Raw genomic sequence first — 15,899 nt, 5'->3', positions numbered from 1 at the left:
GCGACGTGCAGGTTCATGGAGAGGATGCCCCACCGGCAGGAAGTAGTTTGTCCCTTCTCCACTGCATAACTCGGGACTTAAAGTCCAACTGCTTGGGCTGTTTTTTGGTTTTGTTTTTCTTTTTCTTTTTTCTATTCTCAGCTACAGGCCTCCAATGCAGGCTTTTGTAAAACCCATCTCTCTTTTCTCCCCCTATACCCAAGCAGAGAAAGAAAATGTGGGAATGAATTACCAGGTGGGAAATTGGGGAAATTGGCATGATTTCAGTGCATGCTAGTAAGTCTGCTCCCTAAAGCAGAGGGCTGTATGGAGGTGCCCTGAGAGCTGTGCGTGCTGGAAAGTGGAGCATTTTCTGTCTTAAGTTGAGTAAGTCTGTGAGGAGAAGTGAACCTTACTGGAGCAAAGGTTCTGAATCACTAGAAGCTGTGTCTCTGCCTGTCTCCTCCCATAGCAGCACGAGAAGGAGAACCATCCTTTTGCAGGTGGGCAGAAAATGGAACCACTGTCAGTTCACTCATAACAGTTGAAATTTCGTCATTGACCTGGACAAACTTTTCCTTATTCAAGGGTGACTAAAGACCAAAAAAGACTGTGTGGAAAAGTTCTGCAGGAATTCCCGTTGTGGCGCAGCAGAGATGAATCCGACTAGGAACCATGAGGTTGCGGGTTCGATCCCTGGCCTCCATCAGTGGGTTAAGGGATCCGGCATTGCCGTGAGCTGTGGTGTAGGTCGCAGATATGGCTCGGATCCCCCGTTGCTGTGGCTGTGGTGTAGGCCAGCAGCAACAGCTCTGATTAGACCCCTAGCCTGGGAACCTCCATCTGCCGTGATACAGCCCTAAAACGGACAAAAAAAAAAAAAAAAAAGGAAAGAAAGAAAGAAAAGAAAAGTTTTGCAGCACAAGGCAAAGGTCATAGCTTGTTAAGACCCAGAAGCAGTGGCTACTTTTGGAAGATCATCTACAGCAAGCTCCAGAAGAGGATTTGGGGGAAATGTGTGGCATCCTTAAGACAAAAAGACATGACCTCCCTGGAACAGAAACAGAAAAACAAAAGCAAAGAGTGAGTTCATATGAAAAGGTACCAAAAAAAGAGAGAGAGATGGGTTAAATGAGGAATTGTGTTGAGGAAGCAAAATCAAGTAGTGGAGCTAAAATCCAAATTAGGAGTATAGAAGTGTATTAATATGTGGGAGGATGAATAATGGTCCCCCAAAGATATCCATATCCTAATCTCTCGAATCTGTGAATATTACTTTATACAGAAAAAAAAAAAACAACTTTGCAGATGTGACTGAGGATATTGAGAGATGGAAAGTTATCATGCATTATCTACACAGGCCTTAAATGCTCACAAGTATTCTTAGGAGAGATAGGCTGAGGGAAGTTTGATGATAGAAGAGGAGGCAGTGTGACCACGGAGACAGAGCTTAGAATGATGTGACCACAAGCCAGGGCATGCTGGCGGCCACTGGACACTGGAAGGGGCAACGCATGGATTCTCCTCTAGAGCCTCCAGAGGAAGGATAGCTGTTCTGACAATTACATCTTGGTCCAGTCATGCTGATTTTAGAATTCTGGCTTCCAGAACGGTGAGAGAATAAATTTCTGCTGTGCTAAGTCACTGAGTTTGTGGTGCTTTGCTGGCGCGGTCTCAGAAAACTAATGAAATGCTATGGAACATCAAGTCAGTGATGTGGGTGAAAGAAAAAGGAACTCGAGAAACTATTCTGGAAAATACAAGAACGAGAATGAAAGACAAGTTTTAGATGTGGAAGAGATGGAATTGACAGCCCACATTCAGCTTTTTTGGGTAGCTTTTTAAACAATTTTATTAGAGCATCACTGATTTAAAATACTGTCTTGGTTTCAGGTGCACAGCAAAGGGAATCAGTTACACATGTACATATATCCATTCTTTTTCCCGTATAGGTTATTAGGGAACATTGAGTAGACCTCCCTGGGCAAGGACATGGGTCCTTGTTAGTTGTCTGTTTTATGTATAATAGTGTGTAAGTGTTAATACCATCCTCCCTCTTCATCCCTCCCCCCACCCCATGGTTTCTCTTTTGATTACTCTTGAGTTTGATTTTGAAATCTGTGAACTTGTTTTTGTTTTATAAATGAATTCTTTTTGTATCATTTTTATTAGATTTCACATGTATGTGATGCTGTATGATATTTGTCTTCTGACTTACTTCACTTAGTAATCTCTAAGGTCCATCCCTATTGCTGCAAATGGCTTTATTTCCTTCTTTTTTGTGGCTGAGTAATATTCCATTGTATGTACGTACCATATCTTCTTTCTCCATCCCTCTGTTGATAGACATTTAGGTTGCTTCCATGCCTCAGTTATTGTAAATAGTGCTACAGTGAACATTAGGGTACATGTATCTTTTTGAATTATGGTTTTCTTTGGATATATGCTGAAGAGTGGGATTGCTGGGTCATATGGTAGTTTCGTATTTAGTTTTCTAAGGAAACTCCATACTGTTTTCCATAGTGGCTGCACCAATTTACGTTCCTACTGACAATATAGGAGAGTTCCCTTTCCTCCACATCCTCTCCAGCATTTACAGTTTTTTGTTGATGGCCATTCTGACTGGTGTGAGGTGACACCTCATTGTAGTTCTGATTTGTATTTCCCTAGTAATAAGTGATGCTGAGCATTTTTTTCATGTGCATTTTGGCCATCTGTCTGTCTTTGGAGAAATATCTATTTAGATCAAACCATTTTTTGATTGGGTTCGTTTTTTTGATACAAAGCTGCGTGAGATGTTTATATGTTTTGGAGATTAAGCTCTTGGTTGCTTCGTTTACAAAGATTTTTCTCCCATTCTGTGGGTAGTCTTTTCATTTTTTTATGGTTTCCTTTGCTGTGCAGAAGCTTTAAGTTTAATGAGGTCCCATTTGTTTATTTTTTGTTTTTATGGTCATTACTCTAGGAGTTGGATCAAAAAAGATATTCCTGTGATTTATGTCCGAGAGTATTCCGCCTGTTTTCCTCTAGGAGTTTTATAGTATCTGACCTTTACATTTAGTCTTTAATCCATTTTGAATTTATTTTTGTGTATGATGTTAGAGAATTTTAATTTCATTCTTTTCCATGTAGCTGTCCAGTTTTCCCAGAACCACTCTGAAGTGTCTGTCTTTTTCCCACTGCATGTTCTTGCCTCCTTTGTCACAGATTAGCGCATGGGTGCATGGGTTTATTTCTGGGCATGTTCAGCTTATCAGTGTTGGTGAGTTTGGGGATCAGTGACCTGGCATCGGGTATTTCCCTGAGCTGCCGAGAGACTGTCTAAATGTGAAGAGCTCACCTCCCACATGCAGAATAAACTCGGGGGAGAGAGGCCCACATCTGGGCAAACCCTGGCAAAATACAGGAAGACAAGGATTAAGGGGATGAAAAAAACATTTTGTAATTATCCAAACAGAGAAAAGAACAATAAAATCAAGCTGACTTTAGACCTGTTCTTTGTAACAGAGTCTGTGTCTACTGAACCTGTCAGATGAGAACACCAGGGAAGGGTTTTTGATGTTGTTTTCAGTTCAGATATATTCATGCCTGCCTGGGCTGGGAATATGAAAATTCTTTTATCAAGTAAGTTTGCAAACCATCTATAAAGTTTGGGGGGTCATGTTGTAACCAGGCTACTTTACACTTGACTGAGGTGTCTTCTGTGCATGAAGCCCCATCAGAAAGTCCTTCCGATATGCAACCCAGTATGCAAGTGCTTGGGAAAATAAACATGTTCCTTTCTTTAAAATTTTCTTTAAAGTTATGTTGCAGAAACTGATGTGGTAAAGCAAAATAGAACTGAGGAATAGGTAGCCTAGGCTCTGGGATCAGTAAAACTAGAGAGGAATAGGTAGCCTAGGCTCTGGGATCAGTAAAACTAGAGACCTATAAAAATTATAGGTCTAGTGATCAAACAAATACAAATGTCAGAAATTGCTCTTAAGATCAGCTGGAGATACAGATGTGATAAATTCATTGAATAATAAAAAAAAAAAAGATCAGCTTGAGCGTGTAAAGATAATCAGGTAACAGTATCCTGGGTCTCAACCCAGGAGTGCTATTAACGGAGATCAACAAGGGAAGAGGAGGTAAAGGTTTATTGTGTTACTTGTCTGAGATAGGTTGGTGCCCAAATAAGTTATTTCCTTTATTATTATTCCTATTATTATTATTATTCCTCTTATTATTCTAACTTTTTTTAATGGCTAAAGAAAGGCTCTGAATAGTACTGGTACCCATATCTACCATTTATGGAGGATTACTCTCAGCTAAGCAATGTGCTGAAAACTTTACCTTCAGCGTCTCTACTCCAGGCCAAGGATGTGGATGTCAGAGCCTCTGCCTCCTTCCACCCATTGTTCTTAAGGTTCCCTAAGATCTTGCACCAGTTGGGGATGCAACTTGAACCCCAGGCCAACCGACTCCAGAGCCCTTCCCTTCTCCCCCGAGCTAATGTGAAAAACTTACAGGTAAACACAGAACATCCACAAATGAATCTAGAACTGTCCAAACCCTGGGAAATGGAAAAGCAAAGCTCATCATGAAGTAGACCCAAAAAAGCATCAGTGATTTCTAAAAACAGGAAAGGGACAGGGTACTTTCTTTACCCACAGTGCACTAGAATTATAGAAAATACAAAATTATAAAACTTGAATACTTAGAGGTAGACAAGTATAATCCTAATACTCTGGAGTCCAGTAAGAGACCAGAGCTACAACCGCAGACCAGATGAAAAGTAATAAGAAGGCTACACATTGAAAGGTTGAACAAGGACAAATATTAATTTAGAGAAAAATTCATGGCTTTATATACAAGGAATCATTTAACTAAACGGATAGCTAACTCCAGAAGGCAAACAGGAGAACTAAAGAAAAGAGTGGGGGGGGGGTTCCCCGTCGTGGCGCAGTGGTTAACGAATCTGACTAGGAACCATGAGGTTGTGGGTTCGATCCCTGCTCTTCCTCATTGGGTTAACGATGCGGCGTTGCCGTGAGCTGTGGTGTAGGTCACAGACGTGGCTCGGATCCCGCGTTGCTGTGGCTCTGGCGTAGGTTGGCAGCTACAGCTCCAATTGGACACCTGGCCTGGGAACCTCCATATGCCGCGGGAGCGGCCCAAGAAATGGCAAAAAAAAAAAAAAAAAAAAGAGTGGGAAGTTGGAGAAAGGAATTAAGATAAATGTTGACCTTAATTAATGAGAAAAAAAGATTAGACCTGATAAATCCTGCTGCTAATTTTCTCAGAAGACTAACAAAGGAGACTGATTCCTCATGAATCTAATTTTTAAATGAGAGAAACTATTCACACACATGAAAGAATGAGGGAGGGGGCATGACTGCAGATGTTGGTTTAAGTTCTAAGCTGATGACAAGGACAATCCTGTGCACGAAATGTGAACATCTGAATGGATGAGACAATCTCCAAAGGAATTTCTAAGAACTGGAAATTACTGTCATTGATCTAAGCAGTTGAAAAGCTGAATAGACCAGAAACCATGGGACCATCATCAGAGAAGGTTCCTGCCCACTGTTTTGCAGACTAGTTCTTGCAAAGCTGCCAAGAACAGTTACCCAAACTAAATTCCATGTAGACCGTTCTGGTGCTAATGTACTAATTCAGCATTTGGCTTTGGAGCGGATGCATGAAGGGGAGCATGTTTGGCAGCGATGGGATGAGAGGCTGTGGGAGATTCCTGTGGGAAGAGCAGCCCTTCCCTGGGAGCCCGTCTCTGACTTCCGCTGTTTTCCCGACCCTGAGCCAGTGGTGGAGACAATAAAGCATTAGGGGAAGTGAGTCTGAACTTAACACCCCATGGCATCTTCTAAAAATGTGGCGATCAGAAAGGAGAACTCTTCCTTACATTGCTCAGGGGAAGGGGATATGGTGCCTTCCTTGAAAGGGAAAGAGCAGTGTTCAGACAACTGAATTGACACAGTTTCTGACTTTGGCTTCCGTGAAATTTCATAAGTGGCCCCAAGTCCTACGCATGAGTGGAGAGTGGCCATTGCCCGTGACCACTGGCCCTACCTGCAGTTCCACCTTCTCTCCATCCTCTCCTCTTGCTGGAAGGCTGCCTCTCCCACTCCCCCAGGTTGGTGCTGCTACACCTGAGACTCTGAGCTCCTGCTGAAGGTGCAGGTGGGAACCCTGCTCCCCTCGCTGGCCTGGCTCTCAGGCCCGGGCTGGGCTGCTGCGCTGGCCACAGAGCTTGCATCTCCACGAACCTTCTCACTCCTTCCCCTTTCCTCCTGCAGAAGAGGTTGTGGAAATACTTACAAAAGCACCCTTGGCACCCTTTAGGTCTTTCTGGATCTTCACTTTTCCCCAAATCACACGAGTGGTGATTATGCTCTGAGAGAAAAGCTGGGTCCTGTGATGATACCGTTTGGGGAGATTTAGGTGAAGGGAGGGGTGGTGGGAAGAAGCCTTGAGAGGGGTGGCTGTCTGCACTTGAGTAATTACATGCACTCGCTAAGGTGAGGGCCTCTTGCCTTTGCCGTCTGCCCCGGGCACATGGTTCTGGGGACTTGCCACCCCACCCCGCCTCTTCCACCTGGAGCTTTATCTCTTTATTTCCCCTTCTCCACCACCCATTCCCCCCACCCCCAGCTGCTGAAACCTGGGGTCCCTCCACCCCTTTTCGAGCCTGCTCTCTCCCAGAACACCAGCCCCACCTGCCCTGCCCTTCTTCAGACTCAGAACCACTGTCCCCAGCCTCTTACCTCGCCCTCTCCCCTGGCCTCTGGGCCACATGCCCTGGGTCTTCCCTCTTTCTTTCTGGCAGTTCCGTCTCTAGTTCCCCCCAGGCTCTGTTCCTCCACTGGTCTCTTAAGTGGTGATGGCCCTCGGGCTTCTGTCCCTCCCCCCAGGCTCCTGGGTGACCTGACTCCTCTGGTCACCACCCTCACGCTTCCGGTGTCCCAATCTCCAGCCCCGCCCTTGCTGAGGGATGGCCAGCTGCCTGTTCCCACCCCCCTGAGAGGTCCCACAGGCCCCGGAGTCCGTGTGTCCCAGACCTGGCCACACCTGCAGCCCAAGCAGGTGGTCTCTCCTGTCCCCAGTCTTACAGGCGGGGGCTGAGGGGACTCCCCCACATCTATTTCTTCCTCAGGTCCTGCCAGCTGCCCCTCTGTTTGGAGTCAGCCCAGTGCCTTTTCCCCGCACCAGCCTCCATCCTCTCTTCCCTGGACCCACCTTGGGTCCCGCTGCCTCCAGTCTTGTCCCCACCCCCCACCCCCATCCAGCTCCACATCAGAGCCATTTTTACACCGCTCTTGGGCATCTTCTGTGTCCTGGGCCCTCTGCCACACCACCACTCTGCCTCATCAGGGGCCGCTCCTCGCCCCCAAAGCACAGACCGAACTCCTTGATACAGCTTTAAAAAAAAATATGTATATATGGCCTGGAGTTCCCGTCATGATGCAGTGGAAACGAATCCAACTAGGAACCATGAGGTTGCGGGTTCCATCCCTGGCCTTGCTCAGTGGGTTAAGGCTCCGGCGTTGCGGTGAGCTGTGGTGTAGGTCACAGATGCAGCTCAGATCTGGTGTTCCTGTGGCTGTGGTGTAGGCCGGCAGCTACAGCTCCGATTGGACCCCTAGCCTGGGAACCTCCATATGCCACGGGTGTGGCCCTAAAATGACTATATGTGTGTATATATATATATAGCCTGGACTGACTTGCTTCTGCAGAATCTCTCAGCACCTACGCCACCCCAGGCACCCCGTGTTCTGGTCAGCATGCAGCCCCTGTGGGGGCCGTGCCAGATCTTCCACCTGGTTCCTTTACTCGTGTGGTTCCTCCTACCCTGCCACCCCCACTCTGCCTTGCAAGCCTGCAGGTGGCAGCTTAGGAGTCACTTCCCAGGGAGCCTCCCGGCTTTGTATCGTGCTCTTCCAGGGTGCCTCATAGCACCCTGCCTTTGCCTCTAGGGAGCGCTCTTCATGTGGCTGTTGCACTTACCTGGTTCCTCTGTTAGACTCAGAAGTTTGAAGGCCGGTGCTGTGTTTGCCCAGCACTGTTTCCTCCGTGCCCAGGAGTGCCTGGTACATGATACCTGCCCCTTAAATATTTGATCTGTGCAGTGAACGTAGGGCTCCGTCATATTCCACCCTTTCATTTCTTGAAATCAGCTCATGCATGATACTGTGTCACTTGATAATGCAGTGGAAACTCAAAGGGCCAGAACCCTGTAGGTTATAACCTGTCCTAGAAGCAGGAGTTTCTGAATAGTTGGGAGTTGGGTACCCTTTAAGTGCTTCTGCTCCACCCGCAGAGTTACCTTTAATCTGCCTTTTCGGGGGCCATGTAAGTTCATTCGATCTGGAGCCCTAAGATACCCCCTGGGGTGCCCCCGGGTTGAGGGGTGCCCTCCATCTTCTGCCTCTTCACCTTGGCTGCTTTTCTTCCCTGCTGATGACATCTGCTGGTGTTCTTCCCATCACTTCACATTCTGTTGCAGACCTCGCTGTGCCAGCCGTCACCCTGCTGAATAAGACATCTGCCCTTCAACGCCTCACCTTCTCGTGGCTCACGTAGAAACATTAATTGCGTGCATTCTAAGCCCTTCAGAGTGTTGCCTATGTCGACTTCAAAACTTGGCCTCAAAATGGCCATCTCTTTAAATAAAGCACGGCTGTCAGCTACTTTTGTGAGCCTTGCCCCTCTTCTCAAAGTCCGGTGCAAAGAAGAAATTGTAGTGCATTGCCACTTCCACCTGATGGGAGCTCTGCCATTCTCGGAGGGTGCTGACCAAGCACCAGACCCCCGGACAGACATGCCCTGTTGAGCCAGCTCTGCTGCTCCTCGCTGGAACCCGGGAGCGTCTCAGAGAAACATACCTCCCTGGGCTCGTGCTCCAGCAGCATCCTAGCCCCTGGGAGCCCTTAGAGGGCAGGGGCAATATTGCATTCATCTTTGTCCCCCTCATGCCTGGCACATTCACTATATGTTTGCGGAACTAGCAAAAGGACAGAAAGAGGGAAGGAAGGAGGGAGAGGTGGAGAGAGAAAGGGAGGGAAGGGGGAGCAAGATTGAAAGAGAGATGAGATCCCCTTCCAGGGTAAGAAGTCAGAGGTGTTGAGTGGAGGACTTGGTAAATGGGCTCGTTGCTCCTTCATGTGTGTGAAATTTCCTCCCAGGGAGTATCTGATGTGTTCGAAGAATATGGTACCATAAATACTGAAATAAATGCTCCCAACTTGAAGAGTTTCCAATAAGGTAAGAACTAACAGTAGGCTAGTTATGTAACAGGAAACATCTTGAATACTGCTAAAGACTTTAGCTCTAAGGAGGAAAAAAAGACAGCTTCCTGAAGAAGCTTCCATATGCAGCTCTAGCAGTAACTTCTGATTAACACATACTGTTTTCATTTTGAAACCCAACCCATCCAGATTTGAGTGTCCTATCATCACTTCTCCATCTTTTCTCCCATGCCCCTGAAGCAAGTCCTTCTTGTGCTGCTGGGTTTTAGTAGCATAAGAAGGTCTCTATTTTTTTCTGCCCATGCCTAATACACAAATACTGTTTGATATTGGTTTTAGAGCAGAAAATAAATTGATTTACTCTCTGTGGTCCACTTCAGTAGATTGGTCATGGCTCACTGGAGTGTTGAGAAGGATTCTGAAGCTCTAAGTTAAATGAGGGAAGGTTCAACGGGAAGAGGTGGAGAGGGTTGGAGAGTAGCAGTGTGCATGCCAGTATCTGCCGTCCCCGTTCAAGAGGAGAGTATAGGGGTGAGAGCAGGGACTAGCACCCTTCAGGTTTTGACTCTAAATCGTCACCTGGGAGTTCCTGTTGTGACTCAGCGGGTTAAGAACCCAACATAGTCTCCATGAGGATGCAAGTGAGATCCCTGACCTCGTTTAATGAGTTAGGGATCAGGCATTGCCGTGAGCTGCAGCCTAGGTCACAGCTGAGGCTCAGATCCAGTGTTGCTGTGGCTGCAGTGTAGGCCTCAGTTGCAGCTCCAATTTGACCCCTAGCCTGGGAGCTTCCATATGCCACAGGTGTGGCCCTAAAAAGAAAAATAAATAAATAAGAGTCAACTGAAGTTGTTTTAATTTAATAGTCATTGAAAGCCTGAACGGTTGATTCTCAGGTTGTGTTCTGCAGTGGTTTGGACGTAGTATCTTTGTAAGTATGTGGGGGGGGGGCGGTGATTATATTAACAGTGTTTAAACCTTTCCTCTACCCCGTTTATATCTGATCCTGAAATGGATTTCATGACTGTAAGGAGGGGCAGGGATGAGAGACTATTTTAAAAGTTCCTCCAGTACAAATATTTTCCAGTGGTTATTTCAGAAGCAGTTTAAGCTTTTGCAACTTGAGCCGCGACTGGAATCTCCTTAGCCTGTAACGTGCCATCCATCACATCGGTGGCCTGGAATCTAGACGTGTGTCCTGGGAATCAGTGTCCTGGGATGGCCGGTAGCTTTGCCTTGCCACCAGCCACATCTCGTTATGGCAGGCATTTCTACAAATGTACATAATGCCTTTCCCCCAGGGATCACGCGCATAGTTTTCAATGTTGTTGGAGACATTGCTTTTCAAATGGAGAAACTGAGGCTTGGCCAATGATTTTTAGCTCTCTGCACTTACAGCGACTTGGCCTCTAAGCCCCTGGGCCCTGCCAGGCAGCCAGTAAATATTCCTGAGTGTCCTCCATGTGTCAGAGTCACTACATATGGGGTGGTGAGAAGACCCTTGAGCCCTCAATCTCAAGGAGCTTCTGTGCTGTTTGGGAGGAAACGGACAAAAACACCCCAGCAAATAAATGCTTGAAGGTACCAGTAAGTGCCCTGAAACAAACAAACAAACAAACACACACATGCTGGTGACCAGGGATGCTGCTTAGACGAGACAGATTTGCACTCAGACTGGAAGGATGCAGTGAGATGCAGGCGTGTTGTCAATCTGGGGGAAGACTGTTCCAAGCCAGAGAAACAGCAAATGCAAACCTGTCTGAGAAATGAAGGAAAGTCAGTGACTGGAGCAGAGGGAATGCCCAGAGACCTGTCCATGAGCCCGGATGTTTGCTAAATTGGTGATGGTGGTTTCTTCGAGGCCTTTAGAACCTTTATTGCATTTGCTGGAGTTGCTTTTAAATAAACCTTTGCATTTGGCTGGACAGTGCTTGCTTAGCTGTGCAGAGAGATTACGGAGAATTCTGCACATTGAGGTGAACCTAATCATGGGCGTGGCTTCTTTCAAGAGGGTGTGTGGTGCAGGGGGGGCCCATTTCTGCTCCAGAGAACCATGCAGGTTGGTGGGGGAGGAGCACGGTGACCAGTAACCGGGAGCAGATTAGCTGGGTGGGGAGGGAGCCCGACCGCCCCATCAGCAGCTGACCCCTCCCTCAACAATGTGGCTCAAATCCCACTTCCTTCATGGTGTCCACCAATGCTTCCCAAGGAACTTGTTGCAAAAGAGACGATACCGCCCCTGTAAAACCTGCACCCACGTCCACATTCTCTCATCTCGGTGGCTGGTTGCATCTGGGCTCTGGCCCCTAAACTGGAAACTGACAAGTTGGGTGCACCCTTGGTGCCTCAGCCTCTGCTGTCCCCCTGCGGGCCCCTGGTCTCCCCAGCCCTCTCCCCTGGCAAGGCTAAACGAGCTTCTCCTCCAGGAAGCTACCTCTGTGCTACTGGGCTCCTGTCTGCACCCAAGACGGTCCATTCGGCACAGCTTGTCCTATCTGATGGGACTCTGGCCTCTGAGAGGCTGTGCTCCCCTCGAGGGCAGGGAGCAGGTTATAGTCAGCAGGTGCCCTCGGCTACCTGCACAGTAGGGCTCAATCCGTTTGCGGTCCACAGATGAGCAGCTAAGCAGGCCCTCTTCATAAGGAATAGATCTTAGTAATTTGCCGCTGGTTCTCTCATCAAAGGGACTTCGAGGGAAGATTGACGCTGAACACTGGCAACTATTTTACTGTCCCTCTGCATTTGTTCAAGTTGCTTGCCTGAGCAGCTGTCACTTAACTTTTGGAAATTTTTGTGGGGAGGTGTATGTTACTCTTTCAACTCTTAGTAATTCAGTGTACAATTCAGTGACATTGAGCACATTCACACCATCCATCTCCAGAACCTTTTCCCAGACAGAAACTCCATACCCATTAAATAACTCCTCCTTCCTCCCTCCTCCAGCCCCTGGCAACCACGATTCTACTTTCTGTCTCTTCGGGTTTGACTAGTCTAGGTAATCCATATACGAGGAATCACACAATATTTGTGCTTTTGTGTCTGGCTCATTCCATTTAGCATAATGTTTTCAGGTTTCTCCTATGTGATAGCACATGCCAGAATTTCCTTCTTTTTAAGGCTTCATGATATTTCATCACATGTGTGTCCCATATTGTGTTTCTCCATTCAAACATTGGTGGACAGCTAGGTCGTGTTGACATTTTGGCTGTTGTGACTAGTGCTGCTGTGAACATGGGTGTGCAAATATCTGTTTGAGTCCCTGTTTTCACATCTTCTGGGTATATGCCCGCACATGGAATTGCTGGGTCATAGGGTAAAATCGCTTTTATAATTTGGAAACATCTTTAATAGTTTGAAGTGGTCATTTCAGTTCAAAGCAAAGGTCGCCAGAAGAGGGGCGGTGATGTAGAAACAGGCTGAAGTTTCCGACTTTTGTTCTTGTGATTTGACTGCTGCTTGGTGACGTGAAATGTTTTCAAGCATGATTTTAATTTTTCTCTTACAGCATCAAGTTGCTAGCCGTTCAAGAACTCCTTGACCGAGAGGCCCTCGAAAAGGTAAATGGTGTGTTCTTCCTACCCGAGATTCACAAGCTTCGAGCAGAGGGCCACACACAGGAAAAGCTCAGCTCTCTGTCTCCAGAGCCAGCATTTATAGCAAAGTCAGTCTGTTAGTCTGTCTTCTTAACAATCAGTGAACCATGTGAAATTTTAATCAAAATGCCCCACGTTGCTTAGAGGCTGTTAACACTTGCAGACTCCAGCTTGTTTGGTTCCCTCAGAGTTGAGGGTGAGGGGAGGCTCGCCCTGCTGGGGGCCAGGCTCGGGGGCGGGGGGCAGGCTTTCTGTGCCCATGTGTGCTCTCGTCGGGGCTTGTGGATGGTGGAGTTGAAGCCCAGCGAGGTTAGGGAACTTGCCCAAGGAAAATCACCCAAGTGCCAGAGGAAGGAGTTGAGCCCTAGGGTTTCATTCAGTGCGTTTTCTATTTAATAGTCAAGTTCATGAGTCGGAGACCTTTTGGGGCCACTTGGGAAACTCTCTCTCCTGGATACCCTGAAGGAGGTCGCCAGTGTGTTTTGGCTTTCTAGGTTCCAGTCCAGTACTCAGCTGGGGATCTTCTGCCAGTTGTGGGTCCAAGCTCTGTGTGCAAGGTGGGGTGGGCGCTGACAAGCCAGCTGGCAGGTGCCAAGGAGGCCCATGCACCACCCGCAGGCCTCCCAACTCACACCAGGCTGCTCTTCCTGAGTACTTGGCTATGGGCATTAATCACATCTGTAAGGTTAACATGCAAGAAAATGGTTAAAGAGAGAAGCCCCCAAATGACATGATTTTATTTATAGAATTTTACATGTTTGGATTAAATGTATAAAATGCTTTATTTACAGAATTTAAAATGTGGTCGGTCTGCTGGTTGGCACCAAAGCAAATAAAGTCTGAAACGAAGCACCAGGCAGTGAAGGGAGGGGAGGGAGGTGTTGAAGCACCAGCTCTGAATTTACCGTCCCTTCAGCCTCATTTGTATCGTGGGTGAAACAAGGGTAGGGCTGCCTGCCTGACCTCAGAGAGATGACAAGAGAATCAAAGGAGTTAATGCAGCCAAAGGCCTTTCTAAACGCCAAAGCACTCAACTCACATTAATTCTTAATTACTTGTCTGAAATCTTTAATCCAGCCATTAAAACATACTGGGTCCAGTGGAGTTCCCATTGTGGCTCAGCAGTAATGAACCCAGCTAGCATCCATGAGGATGTGGGTGTGATCCCTGGCCTGGCTCAGTGGGTTAAGGATCCGGCATTGCCGTGAGCTGTGGTGCAGGTCGCAAATGTGTCTCAGATCCTGTGTTGCTGTGGCTGTGGTGTAGGCCGGCAGCTACAGCTCCAATTCAACCCCTAGCCTGGGAACTTCCATATGCCACGGGTATGGCCCTAAAAAGCAAAATAAAACAAAACGAAACTGTACGGGATCCAGGAGTACATGGCGATTCTTTGTGTTCTTGAAACTTTTAAAAAGTCACCCCTCCAAAAATAATTCTGGTCTCAATATTCACTACAGGTATTTGTTTTACTCCTCAATTAAACAAACAAACAAATAAAAAAACAAAGTCAATAAGCATGCGGGGCCCCTGGGCTAAGGTGTATCAGCATACTAGAAACACAGGCACCAAAAAACATCCATTAGGTCCTTCGAGTTGGGTTAATAACAGTCTAGAGGGGCCACACAGCCAAGCCAGGGTGGGGTCCTAATAGCTCATGGCTCCAGCAGAGGAGAGGGTTGCCGTGGAAGAGGAGGGCGGAGAGTGGGGGTTCAGACAGCCCCCTCCTTCCTAACCGCATTATCTTGGGTTATTAACCCTCTCTGTGCTTTTCCTTCCCCGTCTGTAAAGTGGGAATCTTTAAAACCTGAAAGTCACGAAAGCACCGAGAGGGCTAAGTAGACAGTCGATGTGAGGGGCTTAGCGCCATGCCTGGCAACTGCTGAACTGAGATCCTGCCACCGTGGGACGGGTCACTTGCAGACGGACGGTTCCGACAGCGGGGGCCTGCCCATGCCTTTCTCTTGTAAGATGGAAGCTGTTTGGAAGGGATCCTTTCCCTCGCGGCTCCTTGTAGGGTTAAGTCTGACCCATAACATGTTTAAATTATGTCAAACAGAATATAAAAGGCTAAAAAACAGCAGCAGTGTTTGCGGGTCTCTTAGACAGTACGACTCAGGGCTTTTCCTCCTTAGCATTAGACATTGTCATTATGAGCTTAGCGGTCAAAATTACCAGCCATTGGCCTGATTGTGCTTTTCCTGGTTTTAGGTAGGGAGCCTGCCCGTTTTTGGAAGCGCCAGACTTGCTGGGTTTCTGCAGCGCACAGAGCAGTGTAGGGAGGCTTTGTTGAAGGGGGGGCCGGGTCCCCTCCCAACCTCGCCTCTCTTTGACTGTTGGACCTGGCAGAGGGCCTATCTCGAAGGCCAAGACCCCTTCCCTTATCCGTGAAACTATCTATTCTTTCTATGGTTCCTTCCTCTGAAAGTCTCCAAAAGTCTTGGGTTTCATAGTTGATCCCTGATGACATGGTGAAGAGGGGAAAGTCTCCTTTTCATACTCTGTTTTCTGATGTTTTTTTCTCTGCTCCTTGCTCCCGTGATCCTTACCAGATGAGGGCTTCCATGTTTCATCTGCCTGACTCGCCCTAAAAACACACTCTCTGGGGAGAGGAGAACGGTGGACGCCTGCCCACTGACCCCATATGTAGGTCCATAGGGTCCCAGTTTTTACCTCTTCAAAGGCAGGCTCTGTCTTAATTCAGATGCGGCAGATCTGGGGGGTGAAGACAGGGGACACCTGGGAGGTCAAGTGAGTTTATTTCTCTTCTCCACTAACACTACGTAAAGCAGTTTCCCAGATGAGTGACAGTGATTTGTCCTTTATTTAAAAAATAAGTTGTAAAAATAATTGCTTCTTATTCTAAAAATATGTTAGAACCTTGAGGGGGTGGTTTAATATGCACAGCTGTCGGAACAGGTGACATTTCTTTGCAAAAGTGTTTTGGATCTGATGTGCTTTTTTTTGGGGCCAAACGTCCCTGAGTCGCCGAGAGCGAGTACATGCTCTGAGACAGGTGCAGGCCACGGCGCACTCCCTCTGCTCCATGCTTTAAGAGCAGGACGCTCTTGTTTTTCTGAACTTA

General features: G+C 47.2%; 1 protein-coding gene across 1 annotated transcript in view; it reads left to right on the top strand.

Moving 5' to 3' along the window:
- Positions 1-15,899, top strand: part of EEPD1 (endonuclease/exonuclease/phosphatase family domain containing 1) — a 124,406-nt gene that overhangs the window by 68,782 nt on the left and 39,725 nt on the right. Inside the window, exon 3 of the mRNA XM_013985720.2 lies at positions 12,730-12,781. Within this exon, the coding sequence (XP_013841174.2) occupies positions 12,730-12,781 (52 nt within the window). The remainder of the gene's footprint in view (positions 1-12,729; positions 12,782-15,899) is intronic.

Source organism: Sus scrofa, chromosome 18, assembly GCF_000003025.6.
Source record: "Sus scrofa isolate TJ Tabasco breed Duroc chromosome 18, Sscrofa11.1, whole genome shotgun sequence".
Lineage (NCBI taxonomy): Eukaryota > Metazoa > Chordata > Mammalia > Artiodactyla > Suidae > Sus > Sus scrofa.
The sequence above is the reverse complement of the archived record's forward strand: the minus strand, read 5'-3'. Positions and strand labels throughout refer to the sequence as shown.